Genomic DNA, 26,165 nt, shown 5'->3' on the forward strand with positions numbered 1-26,165 from the left:
TCTTGCATTCTTTTAAATTGTCTTTGTCCTTATTAAGTAAAAGGTCTATATGTGTTTAAATATAATTGATCCAGTGGTTACAATACAATACTATAAATTTGTATATTTTACGATTGTACATATTACCTTCTAAATTTAAATCTGATGCAATGGGTGCAAAATCAAAATCAATCGGTCAATGAAATCTTATTTGATAAAAAGGGTTTTAATTGTACCTTAATACCAACGGACAAATTATTTCACAGCCGCTCCCGAAAGTTCCCTGTAATCATTTACCATTAAAATCTTGAAATTCAAACATGCACGTTTTATAGGGAGCATGAAGAAGATGCGTATCGTGCTAAATAGAAAATTGTACATTGATCACCATCCTCTCTTTTTCCCTTTGTTTCCTTTCGCTTTTTGTTTCTTGGTAGTCAAAATTAATGAACGGCATGAATGTAGCTCCTCTATCGTACGGTATACTGTTCGTTTTTATTTTAAACTACGTTCTTCATATTTTTATTTTCAAAGTTTTATTCTATTTAATTTATAATCATTTTGCTTATTTATGGCCGCTTTTTATGAAGAGAACTATATCTGGAGTGTTCCAAACTTAGATATTTGCAATTAATCCCAAGATACAAATTTATAGGTTATATACATTAATTTTATCTAAAACATATCAATTTGGATTTTTTTGATGGAAGAAACAATAAATCAGTTGCAAGTTTGCAATGAAAAGTATGACTTTCAATTGATTTTGGAGTGTGAAATTGATTTTCGTTCGATTGAAAGTTTCTTGCAATGCCCGCTGCCCATATTTTGCTCAAAATGAATTCACTGTTGGTTGTCTTGGTCCCCCAACCTATATCATATTCCCATCCGCAAACCCTGATATGGTCAGTCTGCAACGTCCAAAGCCCCCTCCGAACCCATTTGTACCTTATAGCTGCTTCCAATCATGAATTATTCCTCTCTTTTTTTTACAAATGATATTTTCAAAATTCTAATTCTATTTTTAGGCCCTAATTATTCTTTCTCACGGACGGCGTTCATAAAGAGGAGAGTTATTCTATAGGACGGTCATTACTTGATTGAAATGATTTATTCATATTGTCTTGCTCCCCCACCCCTATCAAAATTCCCTGCCGCCATACAGGGTATAGTACAATGTAACAGAAAAGAAATATACTGAATGAAATCTCTATTTCAATCAAAACAAAAGCAAATTGAAAGGGAAGAGGAATGAGTAAAAAATATACATATAAAGGGAAAAAACAAGAAAAGAAAAAGGCAGAGGAGAAAAGAAAAAAGACAACGAAAATAAAAAAAGAAGAGAAAAGAAAAGGAAAAAAATGAAGGGATCGAAAACTTTTTTTCATAGATTCCAAGATCCAAGGGAAACAGTGGCAAAAATTGATCTCACGCCATCATGGTTTCCAACCACGAACCAATCGAGAGGAAAAAGAAGACACCCCTGATTTGGGTTTGATTCACCCCCCCCCCCCACCCATATCGGGATGTGTATTTATCTTGGCGAAGAAGTCCCCTCCCCCATGCACATTTGGTCATAATTTATCCCCCCCCCCCCCCAAATGTGTTGGCGAGCAGGGCCGCTCGGCTGCTTGACAGGTAGCTCTATTATAAATACGTATTGTTCTCGCACGCACGCGCGAACGTCTAACCGCCAAGTGCAATATTTGAAAAAGAAAACTCGATCTACCGGTAGGCCTACTACCGTTTTGCTGTTGATAAGTCCGTCGATAATTCATCAAAAACTAAAGGAACACGGGTCAGATTCGGACAGCGACTTCAAAGTCATTTGTAGAAGGCTAAACAGTAAGTTCTATAACAATTTTCTTTGATTTATTTCTCAAATTGTCTCAAAATGTTAGATGTCGTTGTACTGCCACGACATGCACGACCACTGCACTGCCACCGTCACTGCCCCGTTGGCGCTGGCCGCTGCTCTACGGGCCGGGACGTGGCTTTGACGATAGGGAGTGCTTATGGTTTTTATGCTTTGTATTGGCAGAGTTTAGCTCGGCGAGCAGTGAATAGTAATTCGCTCATATTGCCTGATGTTTATTGTCAATGTTTTACAAAAACCATCTCTGAATAGGCCTACATTGAATTCATGAATGAATGATTTGTTAATGCTAATGTCAAGACTGTCAAAGTTTTAATTGTGAAATAGACCGTTACTGCACACGTTAATTCACTGAAATTGAAAACTTGCCGACAAATATTGCTTTGAAATTAGGCCTATAATTTGTTGTTGATAGATGTTGGTATTGAAATGAGATAAAATGGAGGTGAAACATGGGTCCTAAGTTTAAAAAATGATAAAGGCTACGCAGGTCTATAACTTAGCTACACTGTACACCACAACGGCAAATTGTCCATAGACTGTGTACAACGGATAGATCGTCTCCGCACAGCGATTCGAAGACCGCTGATTGGTCAATCGCGCAGATCACGTGGTCCGAAAAATAATTCCTTCGGACTGCGTGCGGAAGTATCGATAGCGATAACGATATCCGGTCATGATGTGTACGCGGTAAATGGTCTTGGTTCGTAATCGGATCGCTCCGGTATCGATCAAAAATTATCGAAACTCTGCAATTTCATGCATATTCACGCGACGCTCCGAAACCAGGAAGCCAATTGACTTTGTGCACGTTGCGATAGACTCTACAAATTCCAACGAACACGATGACATATAGACGCTAATTTGTAAGATTTTGACGGAAAAGCAAAAAGTAATCGAAAATCTCTTACCTGTGCGGTATCGGTGAGAAAATAGATCCTCCGAGAATTCCTTTCATAATTCATATAAAATATGCGAAAGTGAAATTCTAGGTCGATTTTGGTACGAGGTGATAGAGAATTGCACACTTGTTTTGGTGGAATTCTGTGTGGGGAAATAAAAGGCTTGCACTGCGCATGCTTACTATATTTTCATTCATAAATTGGTTCTCGGCAGTGGCTGGATGACGTCATGTAATAAGCAAAAATGTACACGACCGCTACGTTCACGCTCCGCTATCCGTTGTACACAATTTGTCGCTGTGTAATTGCACATACTAATTCAATGGTAAAATGTGCACTTTGTGTGTAACTGTGACTGGACGGAGTGACAAACGATTCCTATTCAATTTTTCTACAGAGGCTGCAATAATTATGCAGAGAAAACTGGCGCTAATGCAGTTTTGCACCGGCCGATTACCAGCATACCTCATCACCAAAACTTGTTCCCAAATGTCATGACAGGTCTCTCAGTCACATTTCTATGTTAATATACCCACCGCTTTTCAAAATATTGGGAACGGCTGTATTTAGTCTTGATCTCGACGTCGTTGATCTAATTCGTAGACATCACTTCGCGGATCGCTGGGATTCGCCTTAATATATATATGGACTGAAGTTAGCAACCAAATCATGCTAACATGTGGCGAACAAACTGCCAGCATGCCGCATGTGAATCTTTTGATCGCATGACTTCGGTCCATATCAACATGACGGCGAATCCAAGCGATCCGCAATATTTTGAAAAGTGGTGGGCATATTGAATATTGATCTCAAAATGTGTGTAGACAACTCTGGTGGGGAGTTTTGCTCGAAGTTGCATGCACAACAAACAATTGTCCATAGACTGTGTACAACGGATAGATCATCTCCGCACAGCGATTCGAAGACCGCTGATCGGTCAATCGCGCAGATCACGTCATGACCACATGGTCCCAAAAATAATTCCTTTGGACTGCGTGCGGAAATAGCGATAACGATATCCGGTCATGTTGTGTACGCGGTAAATGGTCTTGGTTCGTGATCGGATCGCTCCGGTATCGATCAAAAATTATCGAAACTCTGCAATTTCATGCATATTCACGCGACGCTCTGAAACCCGGAAGCCAATTGACTTTTTGCACGTTGCGATAGACTCTACAAATTCCAAGGAACATAATGACATATAGACGCTAATTCGTAAAATTTTGATGGAAAAGCAAGAAGTATTCGAAATTCGCTTACCTGTGCGGTATCGGTGAGAAAATAGATCCTCCGAGAATACCTTTCATAATTCATATAAAATATGCGAAATTGAAATTCTAGGTCGATTTTGGTACGAGGTGATAGGGAATTGCACACTTGTTTTGGTGGAATTCTGTGTGGGGAAACAAAAGGCTTGCACTGCGCATGCTTACTATATTTTCATTCATAAATTGGTTCTCGGCAGTGGCTGGATGACGTCATGTAATAAGCAAAAATGTACACGACCACTACGTTCACGCTCCGCTATCCGTTGTACACAATTGTTCACTGTGAGTTGGCTGGTGTGAAACTGCATTAGTGCAGGAGGGTATTCTTAGATCCTTTCATGGGGCTAGGCATATCAATTTTTTAAAGTAAATTTTATCCTTTTTTAAAGTTAAGTTTGTCCTGTGATCACATTTTATCTGTTTTTATTTATTTACTGATCAAAACTTGCCTAAAAACGTCTGGAGTCCATCCACTGGCATATGATTGTCCATGAACAGATCCATGATTTCTCAAAGGGGGTAGTGGGGCACATTTTCCCAAGGAAACTTTAAATAACAAGCAAACCAAAAAAGAGATCCTCTTGTATGAGACAATATTTTTAATATAAATATTTGCTGTAACTTTCGAAGGGGGGGGAACACTTGTGTAAGAAAGCCACATTTTTATCAAACACATCGACTATTGCTCTCAAGGTGGGGGCACAGGTCAAATGTGCCCTCTTGGATCTGCTTCTGCGGTTGTCAATACCAGAAAAATGGAATTTATGTCATCGATTACCCTCTTGAAAATTGCTGCTATAGACATTTGATTTCAGATGACCTAGCTATTACTAGTATAAAGCATGCACAGTTATAATACAGCCTTGTCTGAACTACGCTGAATACTATCACATTTCCTTATTTTTATCCTGAATTCTGGGCTGGTAATCAGAGATCCATGAAAAATATCTTTAACATTAAAGTTCTAAGATCATTCTTTTTCTATTACTATATTAGTATTCTATTTTTGCTTGTATCTGCACATACATGCAGATTTTACAACACTCAAATTGATTTTATTTCATTTTCAAAGTTTGGACGACGGATACACTGGATGATAAGGTAGATGGTCCAGCCTTATCTGGGAATGACACGACGGGTGTTGAACACAGAAAACGTGCCATGTACAAGAAACAATTGGAGTTTATGAAAGGTAGGTGTGTAAGAATTTTCTTCAGTAGAAAAAATTGCAAAGCTTCATGAGATAAAACAGATTGTATTCCTGCAGTGGCATAGCTGGAAAAAAAACCCTTGTCAGGAATGGTAAAAAATCCTGAGAAAGGACAAATGTCATCCCTATTTAGAGGAGCACAAGTCTTTTCTGACACCCCCCCCCCAGAAAAAATATCAGTATGTTGGCTGAGGGGGGAAGGGTGGACAATTTGTCCCCAGGTATTCATTTGTTGTGTTATTTTTCATCATTGGGGCAACCTCCCATTAGATAGGTTATTGTCTACCCATCTATGGTTAAACATAAATTTATTTATCATATTTTACCAAATGTTTTGTTGATATTTGTTAATTGGTATCATTCAATTGAATGGTAGAGTATACAGCAAATTTCTCGATATATAAAAAATATATGAACTTCTAAAGAAAGCTTACACACACGACAAGCATTCATATTTTGAACCCTTAGCTAATATACTGTCCTTTGCATTGTTATCATCCAATATTTCTTATTACAGCTTCAAGGAATTAATCCTGCCGGGTACCCATTCACTTCATCTGGGTCTAGTGATGCACAGTGTGGATGAATTTCGGGCTGAAGGAAAACACACCATGGCTAGGACTCAAATTCACGACCCTCTGTTTGGAAGGTGAGAGTCAGAACCACTAACCAGCTAATGTCATATCCCCACTTGTATTTTATTACAAGAAGTCGCGCTAATTTACATTTTGTCCTCCGAGAACTATAAAAAATGGAGTGAAAATTTATTTCAAAGACATGTCCACCCTAACAAAAAAGTTGATTTGATTAAAAAGAGAAAAATCAAACATAAAAATCGGATGAAAAATAAGAAAGGCATGACATTTTAAAGTTTCGCTCAATTTCACTTAATAGTTACATGCACATCCAGGTCGGTATGCAAATGAGGGAACTGATGACATCACTCATTCACTTTTCTTTGTTTTTTAAATATGAAATATTATAATTTTCTCCTCATTGTCCTATGAAATAAAGTTTTATTTTGATTTTTTTATTGTCAAATCTGTAAAAATTGAAATATTGTACAATTCAAACAATGAAAACCAAAACAAGAAGTGAGGGACATCATCGATTCTCTCATATGCATGTGGGTAAATTGTGTATATAACTATTTTGTGAAAAATAGGCGAAATTTCAAAATGTCATGACTTTCTTATTTTGCATCCGATTTAGATGAAATATTTTGCATGATGCTTGCCTGATTTTCTCTTTTGATTCAAAACAACCTTTCCTGTGGTGGACTTTACCTTTAATGTGAAGATATGCATTGCTGGAAATAATGATATGATACTTGGGACATATCATACACACATGTATGAAAATATGAAATAATTATTTCATTTTATAGAATAAGCCTAACAAATATTCCTGACGATCATGTGTACATTGGGTTAATTTTTTACCAAAATGTTGTTCAAATTCAATAACTTTGTTATTATCAGATTTTAATGAAATTTTCAGCATGATCCTTTTCTGATTCATTCTCTCCCTACCAAAATCTCCCCTTTTCTCATGCTTTCTTTCTATGGTCCCCTTCATTCTCCTTATAACTATGTTATATGTAAAATGTAACCGGTCGTCCAACCAATTTGATTGAAGGGCTAGAGGTACTCGAGACTGAAAGCTATGTGATATAATTCAAAGTGTACATCAGACAACAAAAAACACTGAAAATTTCATAAAAATTTGTTGAGGATTAACAAAGTTTTGACGAATTAAAGTTGTTATTTTTTGGTAAAACTGTTCTCTGCAAGTCCTCATGAATATACAAGATCACAATTTATATATTTTTTGTATTATATGAATTTAAATTTTGTCCAAGCTCGGTTGTAAAAAATTACGATTGACTACTGATTTACTGTGTAAGACAATAATCATATTATTTCTCACACATAGTTGAGTTATTCATCTGATTCAACACAACAAAAATAGAAAGAAATAAGTGGGTATCTTGTATATATTATTTTCTATATTTTTTGCAAAAAAGGTCTCTATTTTTCTTCTGTTTTTTAGTGTTCCAAATTGAATAATTTTCTTTCCCTATTTTCATCAATTTTTTTTCTATGTGTGATATATTATTTATTTCTTAATGTATCATTATTGTATTTATGATAAACTTTTGGCGTGTTTGTACATTAAATCATTAAAAACAGTTTATCTTTTCCGGACTCGAATAACCTTATCGTTCTTAAACCAACCTCTTTCTACAGACTGAATAATCTGATTAACTTGCATTTCGCGTCGCAAATACGGCGGAAATCGGAAAATCGGAAAAGTCAACCTATAACCTCACATTGCATTTTGGTATGTCAAAAATTGCATCTCGTTAGGAAAATTTTCAAAATTCATGGTAGATCTCACTCATTGTAACAGGTACACATGTTTCGCGATCAGCTGGCGAGATAAAAACCGGCCAGAATATGTGTATACTGTGAGATCGCACTTCTTGGTTCACGCACTTAAGCCAGACACGTATGCTATTTTGCCCCATGTTTTTACAAAAAATTTAAACGGATTAACATGGCAATAACCACCTCTCAGAGAGATGGTTATGAGAAACCGTATTTTGTGCGATGCAATTTATCAATAAACCGCATCGCGTCTGTTTCTACAGTTATCCGGGATTCTGGATACTTAGGCGGGTAATACCTTTTAACAATTCTATGTAGAAACATGCCATTGATATATCTTTTTAGGTGAAAAGAAAAAAGAGACCAATTTGGGGGTACTATTTTCCCCCCTTTTGGGATATTTCATTTCTTCTAGGTGTGGTACACTTTATTCATTTGGCCATGTGAAGGCTATCACACATTTTGAGTTTAATCTTCGAAATTTGGTGTTCATTAGTTTGTTGTCCAAACTCTGTCTTACATGTAAATTTGTTTATAGGAAGATTAACATAATATTTATGTGGAGTGCAATCATTGATCTCTTGTGGAGTCGCACAGTCACATGTATTCATAATATGGTGCTTTTATGCCATACCTGTCAATACTCTTTTGTACTTGAACTTATTAGTAAAAAATGTGTATTAATGTCGTTGAAAGCAATTACACATAACAGATTTAACATCAAGTTTATTGTATTACAAGTATCAGGTTTGTATGCAGAACAGTGGTTTTGCCAAGTACTCAATCCATGTAAAAAGCAATATGAGAGAACAGGTTTATTCTTGGAAATGTTAGTCTTCATTTGTTGTGTTTTTCAATCAAACTCTGTCTTGATGCATGTTTATTTTTAGATAACAAGATTGACAGAGTATAGATATCAACGAGTAGCTAAGTCATATATATTAATAACTTATGTGCTTTATTATAAAGTCTATACTTGTGAATACTCTGTGCCATTTATGCTGTACTTAAACTTCTTATAGTAAAAACATTTTATTGACGTTCTTGAAATAAGTAACTGTTTTCATTTTTTTTCTTGTGTATACTTATTCCATTATTAAGCCTACCATTAATCCCAGAGATATGCTGTTCACCATTGGTCTACCATTCACTGTACTTTATTGGCCTACTATACATTGCACATCGTTGTTCTACTGTCTACCATTCAGTGTAAACCATTGGTCTACCATTGAATTTACACTTGTGGTCTATAGTGTATGACCAATGATGTTATTTGAATGGTTGACTAATAGTATAGTGTGTATGACAGTGTTGTATGGTAAATGGTAGGTCAATGGTGTACAGTGTATGGTAAGCCAATGGTGTATGGTAAGCCTATGGTGTACGGTGAATAGTAGTTCAATGGTGTATGGTAGGCCAATGGTGCACTGTAAATGGTAGGTCAATGGTATACGGTGTATGGTAGAATGGTGTAAAGTGAATGGTCAATCAATGGTGAACGGAGTGTGGTGTACGACGAATGGTAGTTGAATGGTGTATGGTGAGCAGTGAATGGTACACGAATGGTGTACGGCGAATGGTGTACGGTGAATGGTGTACAGTGAATGGTACGCGAATGGTGTACGACGAATGGTAGTTGAATGGTGTATGGTGAGCGGTGAATGGTACACGAATGGTGTACGGCGAATGGTGTACGGTGAATGGTACGCGAATGGTGTAAAGTGAATGGTACGCGAATGGTATACGATGAATGGTACGCGGATGGTGAATGGTACACGAATGGTGTATGTTGAATGGTAGGCGAATGGTGTAAGGTAATTGGTAGGCCAATGGTGTCCAGTGAATGGTGGCTGAATGGTAAATGGTAGGCCAGTGAATGGTGGCTGAATGGTGAATGGTGGTCAATGGTAAACCTGTCTATAGTGGCCATATGGTAGATCAATGGTGAATGGTGTTTGATCAATGGTATATGAATGGTAAATGGTGCTCATGAATATGGTAATAGTAACGTCCGAATTATTTAAATTAGTTTGAATGGTATACCATTGAGGCTTGAATGGTATACCATTGGTGTATGGTGGGTGCTGTGCGAATGGTATTCCAATGGTATATCAATGGTGTATGATAAATGGTAGTCAATGGTATACCATTCAATTTTTTTTATAAGGGATGGCACAATAAATGCAAAACAATTCACACTTTCCTACAGGGAAGCACCTACATAGTCCGGCAGCCCAGGAGGTTTATTCAACCGAAAGCCGGACAAGCAAATGACCCCATAGCTGGATGGCATGGACCTTGAAGTTTACGAAAATGCATTGCTGCCGGGTTCTACGCGTGGTCTTCCCTCCGAAATGACGTAATATATGACGTCACTACAAAATGGCCCTATTTCACCATTTTTCAGACATTCTACACATAGCATGAAGTCAAGGGAGAATATCTCAGCCAAATCATGCTTGTTTTGTATGAAACTTTCACAATATATTGTTCAAGTAGTGCACAAGAGATATGCAAAATTTCACGAACAGAAATTATTGTTTACATATGCAAATTTCGTAATGAAATTTGCATATCATTAGTTTTGGAGATTTCTTGCATAAAAAATTGTCGAAAATCGATTCAGAAATTTATTTTCTTTTTTAGTGTACTTTATTTGATATTTTTCCTCTCAAGCATAATATCATTGTCTTTATCTATATCTCTACTTTAAGAAAATATATGTCAGTAATTGGAAATGACATTATAGACTGTGATTTCAGCCCCCTTTTCAATATGGTGCGCACATAGAAATCGTGCGTTTTTGGCCTATTTTCACCATATAGCTGAGGTGGGCGACCGATATGCCTACTTTATTAGTGCTTCTTGCATTTTGCATGATATTAAATCTTCCAAACAACATATTTTCATCTTCATTTTGACTCTGGTGATACATCAATGATTTCAGCAAAGATTGATTGCCCATTGGGCAGTCTATAGGCTACGTTTTCAGCCTAGTTTTCAACAACGAACCTATACCATGTAAGACTGCATCGTTGTAGTCGAGTCGGATAAGAGGTTCCTGTGTACCATCAAAATATTTTTCACTCAATTTTTCAATCAAAGTTTTGGTATTTGTCTAAACTGTCTCGTTAATGAATCTTGATGTTCCCTTCCTTTCGTGTCCAACGGGGTTCAAAATTGATATCTTTGGCGGCCCTCTTGGACTTTTTTAACATGAAAATCAATTATTTTCATATTTTATTGCACAGAGTCTGACAATGGGACAATCTTTTAATCATTACCCATTTCTCTATGATTGGGATAGTAGAAATCGATTTAATTCGTTTTCTGATGATATATTTTGAAATAAAATTTAACCCGAAATGGGCACGATTTTGGTCAAAAATTTGCATGTGCATTGATATCTATCTGTTCAATCATTAACATCAACAACTATTTCAAAATATCAGCATTCGACACGAAAGAGGATATAATATACCGATAATACTGTAACGCTTCATGACAGTATGTATGTCTTTATTTGCTTAGTTAAAGGGCAAATACCATTATTACCCATTTATTGGAAAATATGCCACTTTGGAGCCCATAATAAGGCAAAAAAAACGATTCTGATATGGAATAAAGCCACTTTCATTCTTTTTAAACTACATGGAGATAAGAAGGGTAGAGTTTCCTCTATCTGCTACTAGCATACTGAAGCATACCCCCTTCAGGGAGCGTCGAAATCACCCACCCTTTTTCATATTTTACCTATTTGTAGGAAAATATGCTTTTTCAAGCCCCCATTGAGGCAAAAAGTGTTGCTGCTATGTAGTACGGCCACTTTCATTGTTTTAAACTATGTGGAGACAAGAGTAGAGTTTTCTCTATCTGCTACAAAAAAGGTGTGCTGGTACAGCAAAGCCTACCCCCTCTGAGGACTGCTGAAGTTACCCGATAATTATACGTATTTTGCCCATTAATGGGAAAATATGCTATTTTCGAGCCCCCATTGGGGCAAAAAGTGCTTCTGCTATTTAGTAAAACCACGTTTATTATTTTCAAACTATATGGAAACGAAAGAGTAGAGTTTCTTCTATCTGCTACATATAAAGAGGTGTTGGCATATTGGAACATACCCCCTTAGGGGGTCTCCGAAATCACTTACCCTTTTTCCATATTTTACCTATTTATGGGAAAATATGCAATTTTCGAGCCCCCATTGAGGCAAAAGTGTTTCTGCTATGTAGTAAGGCCACCTTTATTATTTTCAAACTATATGGAGACAAAAGAGTAGACTTTCCTCTATCTGCTACATATAAAGAAGTGCTGGTACAGTAAAGCCTGCCACCTTTGGGAACTGCCAAAGTTACCCGCCCCTTTTACGTAATTTGCAAATTCATGGGAAAATGTGCTATTTTCGAGCCCCCATTGAGGCAAAAGGTGTTTCTGCTATGTAGTAAAACTACTCTTATTGCTTTTAAACTATATGGAGACAAAAGAGTAGAGTTTCCTCTATCTGCTACATATAAAGAGGTGTTGGCATATTGGAACATACCCCCCTTAGGGGGTCGCCAAAATCACCTACCCTATTTCATATTTTAATTATTTATGGGAAAATATGCTATTTTCGAGCCTCCATTGGGGCAAAAAGTGCTTCTGCTATTTAGTAAAACCACGTTTATTATTTTCAAACTATATGGAAACGAAAGAGTAGAGTTTCTTCTATCTGCTACATATAAAGAGGTGTTGGCATATTGGAACATACCCCCTTAGGGGGTCTCCGAAATCACTTACCCTTTTTCCATATTTTACCTATTTATGGGAAAATATGCAATTTTCGAGCCCCCATTGAGGCAAAAGTGTTTCTGCTATGTAGTAAGGCCACCTTTATTATTTTCAAACTATATGGAGACAAAAGAGTAGAGTTTCCTCTATCTGCTACATATAAAGAGGTGTTGGCATATTGGAACATACCCCCTTAGGGGGTCTCCGAAATCACCTACCCTTTTTCCATATTTACCTATTTATGGGAAAATATGCTATTTTCGAGCCCCCATTGAGGCAAAAGGTGTTTCTGCTATGTAGTAAAACTACTCTTATTGCTTTTAAACTATATGGAGACGAAAGAGTAGACTTTCCTCTATCTGCTACATATAAAGAAGTGCTGGTACAGTAAAGCCTGCCACCTTTGGGAACTGCCAAAGTTACCCGCCCCTTTTACGTAATTTGCAAATTCATGGGAAAATGTGCTATTTTCGAGCCCCCATTGAGGCAAAAGGTTTTTCTGCTATGTAGTAAAACTACTCTTATTGCTTTTAAACTATATGGAGACAAAAGAGTAGAGTTTCCTCTATCTGCTACATATAAAGAGGTGTTGGCATATTGGAACATACCCCCCTTAGGGGGTCGCCAAAATCACCTACCCTATTTCATATTTTAATTATTTATGGGAAAATATGCTATTTTCGAGCCCCCATTGAGGCAAAAGGTGTTTCTGCTATGTGGTAAAACTACTCTTATTGCTTTTAAGCTATATGGAGACGAAAGAGTAGAGTTTCCTCTATCTGCTACATATAAAGATGTGTTGGTATATTGGAACATACCCCCTTGGGGGTCGCCAAATTCACCTAACCTTTTTCCATATTTACCTATTTATGGGAAAATATGCTATTTTCGAGCCCCCATTGAGGCAAAAGGTGTTTCTGCTATGTAATAAAACTACTCTTACTGCTTTTAAACTATATGGAGACGAAAGAGTAGACTTTCCTCTATCTGCTACATATAAAGAAGTGCTGGTACAGTAAAGCCTACCACCTTTGGGAACTGCCAAAGTTACCCGCCCCTTTTACGTAATTTGCAAATTCATGGGAAAATGTGCTATTTTCGAGCCCCCATTGAGGCAAAAGGTGTTTCTGCTATGTAGTAAAACTACTCTTATTGCTTTTAAACTATATGGAGACGAAAGAGTAGAGTTTCCTCTATCTGCTACATATAAAGAGGTGTTGGCATATTGGAACATACCCCCCTTATGGGGTCGCCGAAATCACCTACCCTTTTTCCATACTTTACCTGTTTATGGGAAAATGTGCTATTTTCGAGCCCCCATTCAGGCAAAAAGCGTTTCTGCTATATGGTGAAGCCAGTTTCATTCTTTTGAAACTACATTGAATTAAAGGAGTAGACTTTCTTCAATCTGCTGCTAATAAGTGGTTGCACAGCAAAGTCTATCCCCTCCGGGGGTTCCGAAAGTCACCCACCCCTTTTCCATATTTTTTCCAATATGGGGAAAATCTGCCAATGTTGGAGCCTCTGAAGAAGGTAGCAGTCGATGTGCCAGCACTTTTTTTTACATGTAGCTGATAGAAAAAAATGCCTCTTTTATTTCCAAGTGGTTTCCAAAATCAAAGCTAGCTTTACTATATAGCAGAAATGCCCTTTTGTCTGAATGGGGGCTCAAACATTGCATATTTTTACAATAAAGAATGAAAATAGACATATGTAACTGATAAAGAAGATCCTACTTTGTCATCTTTATGTGGTTACAAAACAAAAACAAGGGCTTTACCGCAAGGCAGAAACACTGTTTGCCTCAAAATGACTAATTTTCCGAGAAACTGGCAAGATACGAAAAAAGATTGGGTGACTTTGGCAGCCCCCTGAGGGGTAGGCTTTGTGCTATGCCCCAATTTCTTTATATGTAGCTGATAGAGAAAAGTGATTTAAAGGAAAAAATTACATACTCAAAACAAAATTTTACCACATTGGGGGCTCCGAAAAGCACGATATCATAATAGTCAAGCTATGGATAATGGTAAGGTATACTGTATGTAACATTTTACTGGTTCTTGTGGGACTATGCTTTAAGGTGCCCGAGAGTAATTGCATGCAAAATGAAAATGCAGAGCAATGCCTCGAACTTCTATCTTTTTCAAGAGATTTAATTATCATAAAAATTGCTTTGTGTAGAAAATGCCTTTTACCCTCATACACATGATACAAGCAAGTAATACATACCTTTCTATCGATCGCTAAGGACGTTATTTTCTGCATGTTAGGCACATCAACAAAGGCGATCGGATGCAAGACGAAACAGATAGATGTCAATGCACATGAACATTTTGGTTCAAAATTTTTGATGAATTCTTTTTTTTAATATATTAACCGGACTATTCAGAAAACAATTTCAACCGATTTCTACTATCCAAATCCTAGAGAAATGCGTATTGATTTAAAATTTCCCATTGTCAGACTTTGTGCAATAAAATATGAAAATAATTTATTTTCATTAAAAAAAGTCCAAGAAGGCCGCCAAAGATATCAATTTTGAACTCCGTTGGACACGATTTTGGGAAGGGAACATCAAGATTCATTAACTAGACACTTTAGGCAAATACCAAAACATTGAGTGAAAAATATTTTGATGGTACATAGAAACTCCCTTATCCGACTCGACTACAACGATGCAGTCATGCATGGTATAGGTTCGTTGTTGAAAACTAGGCTGAAAACGTAGCCTATAGACTGCCCAGTGGGCAATCAATTTTTGCTGAAATCATTGATTGATCACCAGAGACATAATGAAGAGGAAAATATGTTGTTTGGAAGATTTAATATCATGCAAAATGCAGGAGACATCAATAAAGTAGGCATATCGTTCGCACACCTCAGCCATATGGTGAAAATATGCCAAAAACGCACGATTTCTACGTGCGCACCATATTGAAAAAGGGGCTGAAATCACAGTCTATAATGTCTTTTTCAATTACTGTTATATATTTTCTTAAAGTAGAGATATAGAAAAAGACAATGATATTATGCTTGAGAGGAAAAATATCAAATAAAGTACACTAAAAAAGAAAATAAATTTCTGAATCGATTTTCGACAATTTTTAATGCAAGAAATCTCCAAAACTAATGATATGCAAACTTCATTACGTAATTTGCATATGTAAACAATAATTTCTGTTCGTGAAATTTTGCATATCTCTTGTGCACTACTTGAACAATATATTGTGAAAGTTTCATACAAAACATGCATGATTTGGCTGAGATATTCTCCCTTGACTTCATGCTATGTGTACAATGTCTGAAAAATGGTAAAATAGGGCCATTTTGTAGTGACGTCATATATTACGTCATTTCGGAGGGAAGACCACGCATAGAACCCGGCAGCAATGCATTTTTGTAAACTTCAAGGTCCATGCCATCCAGCTATGGGGTCATTTGCTTGTCCGGCTTTCGGTTGAATAAACCTCCTGGGCTGCCGGACTAACATGTATGGTCAATTCCAGCGTAACGGACATGACATTCAGACAAATTTTTGTAATTCAAAGGTTTATACAGTAGAATTAGCAGTCTTTTGATAATTGTTACTAAGCTTATCAGACACATTTAAGTATCACTTACATACACATAAAATTTCAAATTGTTTCGTTGAACAGTTGCGGAGAAATTGCACTCTTTGTGAGCGTAACGGACATGACACGAAATGGACGAAGCATTTTTACCTCCTATTGCTTATCAATATTCCTGTGAATTCATAGATTGCATGCGCCTGACGTTGGTGTTAATTTAACCGTAAGATCATGCTCTATCCATAAAATGGTATTTAACAACAGTTTTGCAGTGCATTCTGTATTCCTAGCTCAAAATGTAGCGTAACGGACATGACACACGAAGCGTAACGGACATGACAGTTTTGTCCACTTTTTGTAAGCGAATATAATTATTTTATTACAAGATATGGTACAAGTCTAATTGTTTACATGTTAAGGCTAGAGGTTAAAGACACATATCATAACTGGTAATCTGTAATATCTCCTATTATTTTGAGAGTTGAGAGGGGGTCTTTTTGTACAATATTTATAAAACAAAAAAAATATTTAGAAAATTTTATTTTACACCGGTTAACAACAGTTAATGAGTATTTTCCAGTTACTACCATCCACCACACCTAATTAAAGGAGAAAAATTTGATAGAAAAGATTATTTTTTATTCATGCCCTAATAGTTGATAATATACTAGCGTAACGGACATGACATCCTTACGAAGTGAACTTCATCAGCATTTCTTAGTTTGAAAATGAAAGAAATATGAATAATGAATGTAATTATGTAACAGCAAAGTACCTTTACTAACACTCTAAAGAAAAATATGTAGATATTATTAGCAGGTATCATTAATTTAATAGCTATAGCCTTAGTGATAATTTTATATTGAATACAATGTTTATCATACCACTACGGCACACTGAGAAGACCAAATCTCATTTTTTGTGAGAAGAAAACAAAATGTACCAGACCTGTATAAATCCAAGAACATATTATGGAATGTATTGTATGATAAAGAACATGTACTAGTATTAATGTCAGTTTTAAGATTACAAAAAATGGTATTAAAAAGAATTTTAATAAAAATTTAATAGCAGTACCTAGAAACGGGTCTTTCATTATCGATTATGTATGAGTCTAAAGGTAATCAGAATATTTGTAAATAGCTTCTGAGATTTTTTTTCATTCAAAATAACTATCATCCTGAGTATAATCATCCTTTCATCTTGGATGTTCTGAATCTTACGATCTTGATTGCTGACAAATGTGGCTGTATCTAATTTCGCTGTATTGTCCTTGCTGCTTGTGTACAATTAAAGATACATCACTCAAATCGTGATTATGGCTGACCAAAATACTATGATGACATAATTTATTGATCGCGCCACATTCTTTCCACGGCCCCTTTGCTTTGTGATACTGCAAAGAAATGCCACTGTAGATTCATGGATTCATAGAGCTACATCATGTAACACAGATATCCGAATACAAACTTGCTTTTAAATGTGAGCCCATGCCATCGCTGAAGAAGTACATGTACATGTAGAGGTTGGTGAAAGTCGGATACTTTGAAGTATATAGCATCAATGATCATGAATTCACAAGTTGGAGTTTTATCATGCTCCAAACTGTCAGTGCAAAAACCTAAGATAATCAAATGTTTTTTCAAACACAAATGATGCAGATTGTGATCTGAGTATCTAGCTGCATCTTATCCTAATAATGTGGCGTACCGTTAATTCTCAGAAAAATCTACCAGAACAAGAGCTGAACTTTCATCATTCACCAACTTCTAGAAATAGCTTGAATGACATGCAGATTCTAGGAAATATTACATTCAGCTATCCTCAAACAATTGAGACTGACCACAGTCTGTGACACTGAGCCTAATATTTTGTTTTTGTGAATGCTGCCATTTGTCATATATAAGGCGTCATGTCCGTTACGCGAATTGTCATGTCCGTTACGCCATTTTTATGAAAATGAGAAGTGGTAAGGGAAAATGATTGCTACGCTTGGTAGGGGGTTTAATTCTAACATAGAATCTGAATCTGCAGTACCTTTAGACAAATTTCCTGTAATTTGCGAAAACTTTCAGTGAAAAACGTAACGGACATGACACTGATAATGGTAAAGAAATCACACAAATCTGAAGACAGATTTCTCTAAAATTGATGAATGGCATAAAATTGAACGATTATTTTCTGTTGATTTAAACATTAATCAACTATTCAATAGTTAAAAGAGACCTCTGGGACCTTGTTTGCTTTTAGTAGAGACAGGAAAGATGAATTGTTTAAAAGTAGCCAAATTTTTTACGTTTTGCAATTTACTATTCTATTTTTTTGATGATGGAAAAAACTACAAAATTTTATCAATATTGCGATTTTTCTATTGGAAATTGAGACTTTATAGATTACTTTTCAAGAAAATTTGACTGCTTAAGTGAAATCCGAAACTTTATTTTTTCTCTAAAGTGAACATTTTCCATGGAATTGCCCGTATACATTTATCTGAACTCGTAGTAAGATCTAGAAACTCGGCGCAGAAAGGCGTACTGGTACTGCTTGTACGCACGCAGGCTGGAAAAAAAGCTTTTTCTCATAGTGCTGCCATTCTTTGAAATCAGCTGGATAGTGGTACCCGTAGTGCGGTTTCGAGGCAATCCTTCGCTACATCTTATTGGAGAGCGATTGATTGATTTTATTCGTCAAGAATATCACAAGAGATTACAATGAAATTGAAGAATACCTTGACAGGATAGCCCATGAAAGCCGAAAGGCTTATTTCCGATGCGGTCCTATAGTTAGTATAAAACATTAACATATTGTAACAAAACTGAAATATGGTAAAAAAATAAAATACATACATATCCATCAGTCAAATAATACGCAAACATCTGAAGCAAACAACAGTCCTCCTAATTTGTGAAACAAGATTATATTTTAACATACCCTAGCGAGAAACTACTTAATTAAAAATAAATACCCGTATCTGACTGATTCCAGGGACGAGCAATCAAGAAAACGCAAAATAAATAAATAAACATAATGATCAGAGGAAGTATATACTTATATGAATTTGTATATGCACAATATGCATGTATATACTTATAAGCGAGTAAGTAGTGATATACTGCAATATCTAATAGTGCTCGACTGTGTAGGAGCTGAGTATAAATAATTTATTGGTTGGATGTTTTACTAAGCTGGTCGTACAGACTCTGTACGACCAGCTTAGTCAAGCATCCAACCAATAAGTTATTTATACTGACTTTTACTCTACATACACACATGTATTTCAGTATGTCTGTGTGTGTGTCCTGCAGGTTGCTTGTCTCTTTGAACATATTTTCTTATTCGTCCTTGTCTTAGTTTTTCATTGTTTGTACTTATAATATGCATGTATTTGATTCTTATATGCTTGGCCTCCAAGAAAAAAAACAGTGTTTGGTCCACTGATTGGGATTTCTCTTTTTTCCCATTATTTCGCCCATTAGAACAGTTCATGGAATTCGATGAGGATAGAAGCGGAGACATCGGTGAGTTTATTGTCTATATACGGCCTGTTTCTTGAAGAATTACAACTATGGTAACTCTATATTTATGGTAACTAACACAGTAACGTTGCCCAGAAGAATTCACAAAGGAGGTTTTGAAAACCCACGGTTGAGTCTATGGCAACGAACGTAGAGGGCAGCAACACACAAGCGTGTTGCTCTAAGGAAGGTCAACTCGATACGCGCATGCAACTGAGCTGCGCGCATATTTTATTGTTCATGACAACGAAATCAAATGCCGATCCAATACAACAACAAATTAGTAGTGATCAAGAAACGAATATGAAAGAATATGACTACAACGATATCAAAAATAACATTAAAAAATATGTTGAGGGATATACATAAATATGAAAACATACTTTGATATTTAAAACTTTACAAATGCAAGTTTCAGGAAACTAAAATAATTACCAAATCGGTGATTGTTGTTATCAGCGATTTCACCAGACGGCTGAATTAGGTGATTTGCGCCGAGACGATTTTGTGACCACTCGCAAAGCATTTCGGGATTGAATATGTCCCCCTTATTTTCTCTGGGCTCTTCGCTGAACCCATCATCATTCTATGCTTAAGCTACATTATGCTCCGTCGTCTGCTTAGATTTCAACCCCTAGTCTAGCACTGGTACGTACTTGTTCTGCTAGGCGTCGATCAGCATTTATCTGCAGTCCATATAGGCCGTGACTCATTTATTTATTTATTAGAGCAGGCAGCAATGCCAATGGGTATTAAAAAAAATAATTCACGTATCTATCAGTAGTATGTTATCATTTCTTTTCACCATTTTCCCCAAAACTTATAAATTTAGAAATACATTCCAATCAGTAATAAGTGAAGTCTACACTGATAACCTAGATCTTGATCATGTTGATCGATAGACCAAAAGCTTCAGTCTCTGTATTTTGGTTGCTCTGCTGAACTGCGCTGGCTCACTCACCGATGGAGATTATAGTAAAATGTCAGAAATTGTTGAATAAATCCCCAGAAACGACGGTTATTCCTGTCTAGTTGATCGATAGACCCAAGTCTAAAGATCTAGAAAACTTTATTTGTCTAACTAGACTGTAGACAAATGCTTTGACCAGTCTCGATCTGTTTGCTGAAGATGTTGTTCCACACTGGATATCTAAGTAGATCTAGAATATATATAGATCTAGCACGTCTTGTTGGTATGAGTTGGTATGAGTCTATGCAACAATAAAAAAATACTAAAATAATAATCAACTCAAAACAGACGAATTCCACATTGTCTTTATAGTATAGGACGCCTAAATCTAGACCATTTGAGGGTTGGTCCATGCAAGCTAAGTTTGGTTCAATTAAGGCCAGCCTGCATGGGCTAGCCGCTAGGAGGTTATGATTTTTTAGTCCGTTATTTATGCCTACATACAGGGTAAAGTCTAGATCTAGAACTAGAAGATTATATGGTTGACAAGTTGGTTACACTTCGTATTTCCGAAGCTTCGTAATTCCGAAGGTTCTTTATTCCGAAGGTTCGTAATTCCGAAACACATAAATTGCCTATACCTCGATGTTCGTTAATCCGAAAACGAAAAAGGGTTCGTTAATCCGAACATTTGTGGCGTAATTCCGACGATTCGTTATTCCGAAGGTTCGATAATCCGAAAACGAAATAAGGTTCGTTGTTCCGAAGGTTCGTTAATCCGAAAACGAAATAAGGTTCGTTGTTCCGAAGGTTCGTTAATCCGAAAACGAAATAAGGTTCGTTGTTCCGAAGGTTCGTTAATCCGAAAACGAAAAAAGGTTCGTTATTCCGAAGGTTCGTTGATCCGAAAACGAAATAAGGTTCGTTTTTCCGAAGGTTCGTTAATCCGAAAACAAAATAAGGTTCGTTAATCCGAAAACAAAATAAGGTTCGTTTTTCCGAAGGTTCGTTAATCCGAAAACGAAATAAGGTTCGTTAATCCGAAAACAAAATAAGGTTCGTTAATCCGAAAACAAAATAAGGTTCGTTAATCCGAAAAATGAAAACCGGGAAAGCAGAGGCAAGGGGAGGGGGCGGGGGACACTGTTGCCGTTCAATTATCATATGAGGATGGGAAGGCAAGGGCGGCCGAACGAATTTTCGTTGGGGGTAAAGCCAAAAAATGAAACTCATACGTCAAAATTGGGACTGTGGTGATATTTTCACCTTAAGATTATCATCTGCTTGAAGTCATTGTCTGTTTGATAGTGATTAAGTAGAGAGTAACTTTTTTTAAGTGACTTCTTATTATGGCAAAATGTATATTTAGGCTTTATTTTTCGGGAGAGTATAATGAGCGAGCGGCTTGGTAAAACAAATTCAAAGGTGAAGTTGTGTAACGTTTTTTGTGGTCAGTTATTCTTAAAATGGCATTATTGCGAGGTGTTGCGAGCGTGAATCACAAGCTAAACTTTAGGTTATTTCAATAAAAAATGAAAATTAGTTTTTAAAAATCCGAGCAGATTTCTGCTGTCATTAAAAAGATGTGCATCTAACTAAAGAATTAACACGAGCGCAAAACGCGAGCTTAAACATACTGACCAGAAAAGGAACCTGTTAAAGAAAGCATTTAGTGACCTCTTTAGGATGCATATTTCACCAATCGAATGAGAGTGCGAAGCGCAAGCTGAAATTTTTCAATATTCCAGCCTGAAAACTTAACTTGTATACTTTAAAAAGAGTATTTTATTTCGAAAAAACATGAAAAACGGCATATTTGTTTTTGAAAAAGGAACTTTCCCATTTTGGAAAATATTAATTCCCCTGTTTTTTTATTCCATTTTTGATGCCCCCTGCCTCCCTCCCGGCGGATCCAACTTTCGTCAAATAGAGGGGGGGGGGATTTTTTTTTAGCCATATTTTCCTTGATCGGCAGTTTAAAGTTGATTTTTGTTTGTTTCTTTGAAAGGGTAGTCCTAACAGTCAATAATTAGCTTTATCCTTATAAAATAAAGTAAATATGTAATAACATGATAAACCCTTTTTAAATAATGCGAGCGCGAGCTATATTTTTGTTAATATGATGGGCAATATGTTTGTGCTCTTCAAAGCGAGATGCCTATGTAACTAAATTTAGATAATAACTGCTAGCAAGAAGCGCGAACAGAATTTTTAAATATATAAGCTCTGATCTGATCTAAAGGGGACATTTTAAGAACTTTTTGCAGTTAGCCATGAAGACGATCGTGTTTTAGCCAATGGCGGCGGAACGTTTTTTCTTTTTTTTTTTTTGGGGGGGGGGCAAAGTAAAAAAAAAAAGGGGGCCAATAGGGGCAATTTGGTGCAAACGGATATTTTCACCATTAGATTATCATCTGTGTAAAGAGGTTGTGTGTTTTTGTAGTAACTAAATTGAGCACAATTTTTTAAGTGATCACTAAACCTGCTAAAGTTATATATTTACGTTTCATTTCTGCGAGCGTAGAGAGCAAGCGGTTTGGGGGAAAAAGTCAAATCTGAAGATGTAAAATTCACCTTTTTGGTCAATACTGTGAAAAGGGCATCCTTGTGAGATGTTGCGAGCGGATCACGTGCTCAATCTTTTGGAAATTTCATGTGGGCCTAGAATGATGATATTGATAAAGATATCATTTACCCAGGGAAGCCACTTCAGTTCTGAAAACTATTCTCCCAGCTATTATTATTTTTTTTACAAGAATGCTATAGAATGTCCAGTTTTCAGGTTGGAAAATCGGAAAAATTTGGCTCACGTTTCTCGCTCGCATCAAGTATTGTTTATTGAGGAACTCATTCTATTCCTGGTTACAAAAAAGAAGTATGAAATGTCCAGTTTTCAGGTTGGAATATCACAAATTTTAAGCTTGCGGTTCGCGCTCTCATTATTCAGTTCATGAGTCACTAAATGCAGTCCTTAAAATATTACTTTCTGAAGCCTGTTGCATAAAACTTTTTACCTGAGAAAACTCCGGTAAAAACTGAAAACTAAGGTTAGTCTGATTTCCGCCAATTACTTTAGCACAGGGCAAAAACTCCTGTAAAAACAACCTGAGTTTTCTCAGGTAAAAAGTTTCATGCAACGGGCCCCAGGTCAGTATATAAACAAATTACAACTCGCCCTCGCATTAATTCTTTAGAAAGATACACATCTTTCTCACGATTACAAAAAATGCTCCGAATGCTCACTTCACGTCTTGTTACATGAAATGTCTACTAGTTTCAGCTTGCGATTCGCGCTTTCAACATCTCACAAGGATCATTATTAGTATTATTTTTATTTTTATTACCAGCAGAAGCTGTTATTAAAAATGACATCCCCTCCAATACAAATCCTATTATCTAGAGGTTGCTCGCACGCTTCCAACATACTTGATCCCCTGCATCTTTAATTAAACCATTTGCTTATAGGCAGCAATTGCTCAGATAAAATCGAAATTAGCCTATGCTTGATCAGGGCGCCATTCTTAATGAAATACATGCTTTGGCCCCAACACACATCATCGATCGTTATTACTATCATTGCATAATATCGTGTAATCTTGTAATGACAACATCGTTTTTGTTACCAAAATAAATTATTTTCATTTTCGGAAATACGAACCTTATTTAATTTTCGGATTAACGAACCTTATTTCATTTTCGGATTAACGAACCTTATTTCGTTTTCGGATTAACGAACCTTATTTCGTTTTCGGATTAACGAACCTTATTTCGTTTTCGGATTAACGAACCTTCGGAATTACGAACCTTATTTCGTTTTCGGATTAACGAACCTTCGGAATTACGAACCTTATTTTGTTTTCGGATTAACGAACCTTCGGAATTACGAACCTTATTTCGTTTTCGGATTAACGAACCTTCGGAATTACGAACCTTATTTCGTTTTCGGATTGACGAACCTTCGGAATTACGAACCTTCGGAAATACGAACCTTCGGAAATACGAACCTTCGGAATAACCGAACCTTCGGAATTACGAAGCTTCGGAATTACGAATGTATGCGGACAAGTTACCGTTAGGCCTTAGCGTTAGGCATGAAATCTTTAAAAATTCAGTCAGAAAATGCATAAAAATAAAATCACGACGAGCTCAGTCACTTTGCTCTTTCACTTTCGAAATTTCTCAAAAAAAACCGCGTTCTGCCAGCCAAGCCCAGGCCATGCAGGCCCAGGAAAATTTACCAATTGCAATATGGCAAACAAATTATGTAAAAGTCTTTAAACATTGATTGCACAGAATCAATGGTCAAATTAAGATATGGATGCTGTCTATCAAGTCTACTTTCTACCCAAAATCAGAAATTAAGATGGTCTAATCTATCTAGCCCCCATTTCTAGTCTAGGCCTAGATCTATAACTAAGGTTTCTAACGCAAAACGAATGTCGATGATGGCACTCTGCAAACGATGTAACATTGCAATCAATTTCCCTCAATTGGCTGATTTTCTTAGAAATTATTGAAGAAAACCAGGGAAAATGTGAATAGGTGGCCGTTTATTCAAGCTTTAATTTGGCTTTGGAAGGTGCTCAATGATTATCGACCTTCGACGCGACGCAGCGCCTGCATGGCTGTGCAGCTCAGCTGCAGCGCAGCGCGCAGCCAATGCAATGCATCCGATGCATGGGTTTTTTTTTTCGCCGTCCATAGTCTCGGACTCGAAGTTGAAATTAGACCCGGATTTCGGGGATGCAGCTTCTTCTATTAAGATTTATAGACTTAAAAGTCAAATGCAATTTAAAATTTGAAATCTGACCTTGAACAATCATCGTTGATAAACATCAGCCCTGAAGCAATTGCACTTCAAATCAGACCAGGCAAATTAGATGTCATTGTCTATGTTGCTAGAAGATCTATGACGAGTCGACTGAAGCCCCAGCGCATCATCAACGTCACTAGTTCGCTACGCGACCGGCCCAGACTCGGCGCACCCAGGCCAGAAAAATGACCTCGATTATTACGGTGGTTGTCTATGCATTTATTAGTGGTGCAGCGAAATTCAGCAGAGGAAAATAAGAGATAAGAGGGATCCTCGTCATAGACTTAATATTCCAAAATGAGAAAAAATGTCAAAATCATGATTATTTAAGCTAAATAATTTCTTTAAAATTAAAATTAACATTTTTAATATTTCTACCCAGAATAACCGATCTAATAATTGTTCATTAAAAAATATTTGAAATTAACAAATGAAAAAAATCAACTCGACAAATTTCCGAAAAGTCCCCCTTATTTTTTAGTGTGGTCACAAAATTCGAGCGGAGTTGACCTTCCTTAGAGCAACACGCTTGTGTGTTGCTGCCCTCTACGTTCGTTGGTCTATCGTTTGCAATCCAGGGGCGGTATTCTGAAAACGTTCTTATCTTAATTTTGTTCTTATCTACGTCACTTTCTTAAATTGGTATTCTGAAAACGTTCTTATCTTTTTCTTATCTTTTGTTCTTATCTTTGTTCTTATCTTGCTCTCCACCCCCAATGCTGAGCGCGTAAATTTACCACTCGCGCATATAATACAAAAGTGCGCTAAAAAGATAAGAACAAAATCAAGATAAGTGGTATTCTGAAAACGTTCTTATCTTTTTTCTTTCTTATCTTTCACGGTATTTAAGATAATATTTAAGATAGCTAGAGGGTTATCACATCTCACGATGTCTGCGTTTTTTCTTGCTCAAAATCGACGGCCACTAGTAGTAATAAGTACCCACAAGTATTACTCCCACCATTT

The 26,165-nt window shown here is 36.5% G+C and overlaps 1 protein-coding gene across 2 annotated transcripts in view; it reads left to right on the plus strand.

The window, feature by feature from the left end:
* LOC121422125 (allograft inflammatory factor 1-like) overlaps positions 1-26,165 on the plus strand; it is a 51,899-nt gene that overhangs the window by 7,780 nt on the left and 17,954 nt on the right. For both annotated transcript variants that reach the window (XM_041616964.1, XM_041616965.1), the window contains exon 5: positions 19,438-19,479. In XM_041616964.1, the coding sequence (XP_041472898.1) occupies positions 19,438-19,479 (42 nt within the window). The remainder of the gene's footprint in view (positions 1-19,437; positions 19,480-26,165) is intronic.

Source organism: Lytechinus variegatus, chromosome 9, assembly GCF_018143015.1.
Source record: "Lytechinus variegatus isolate NC3 chromosome 9, Lvar_3.0, whole genome shotgun sequence".
Classification (NCBI taxonomy): Eukaryota; Metazoa; Echinodermata; class Echinoidea; order Temnopleuroida; family Toxopneustidae; genus Lytechinus; species Lytechinus variegatus.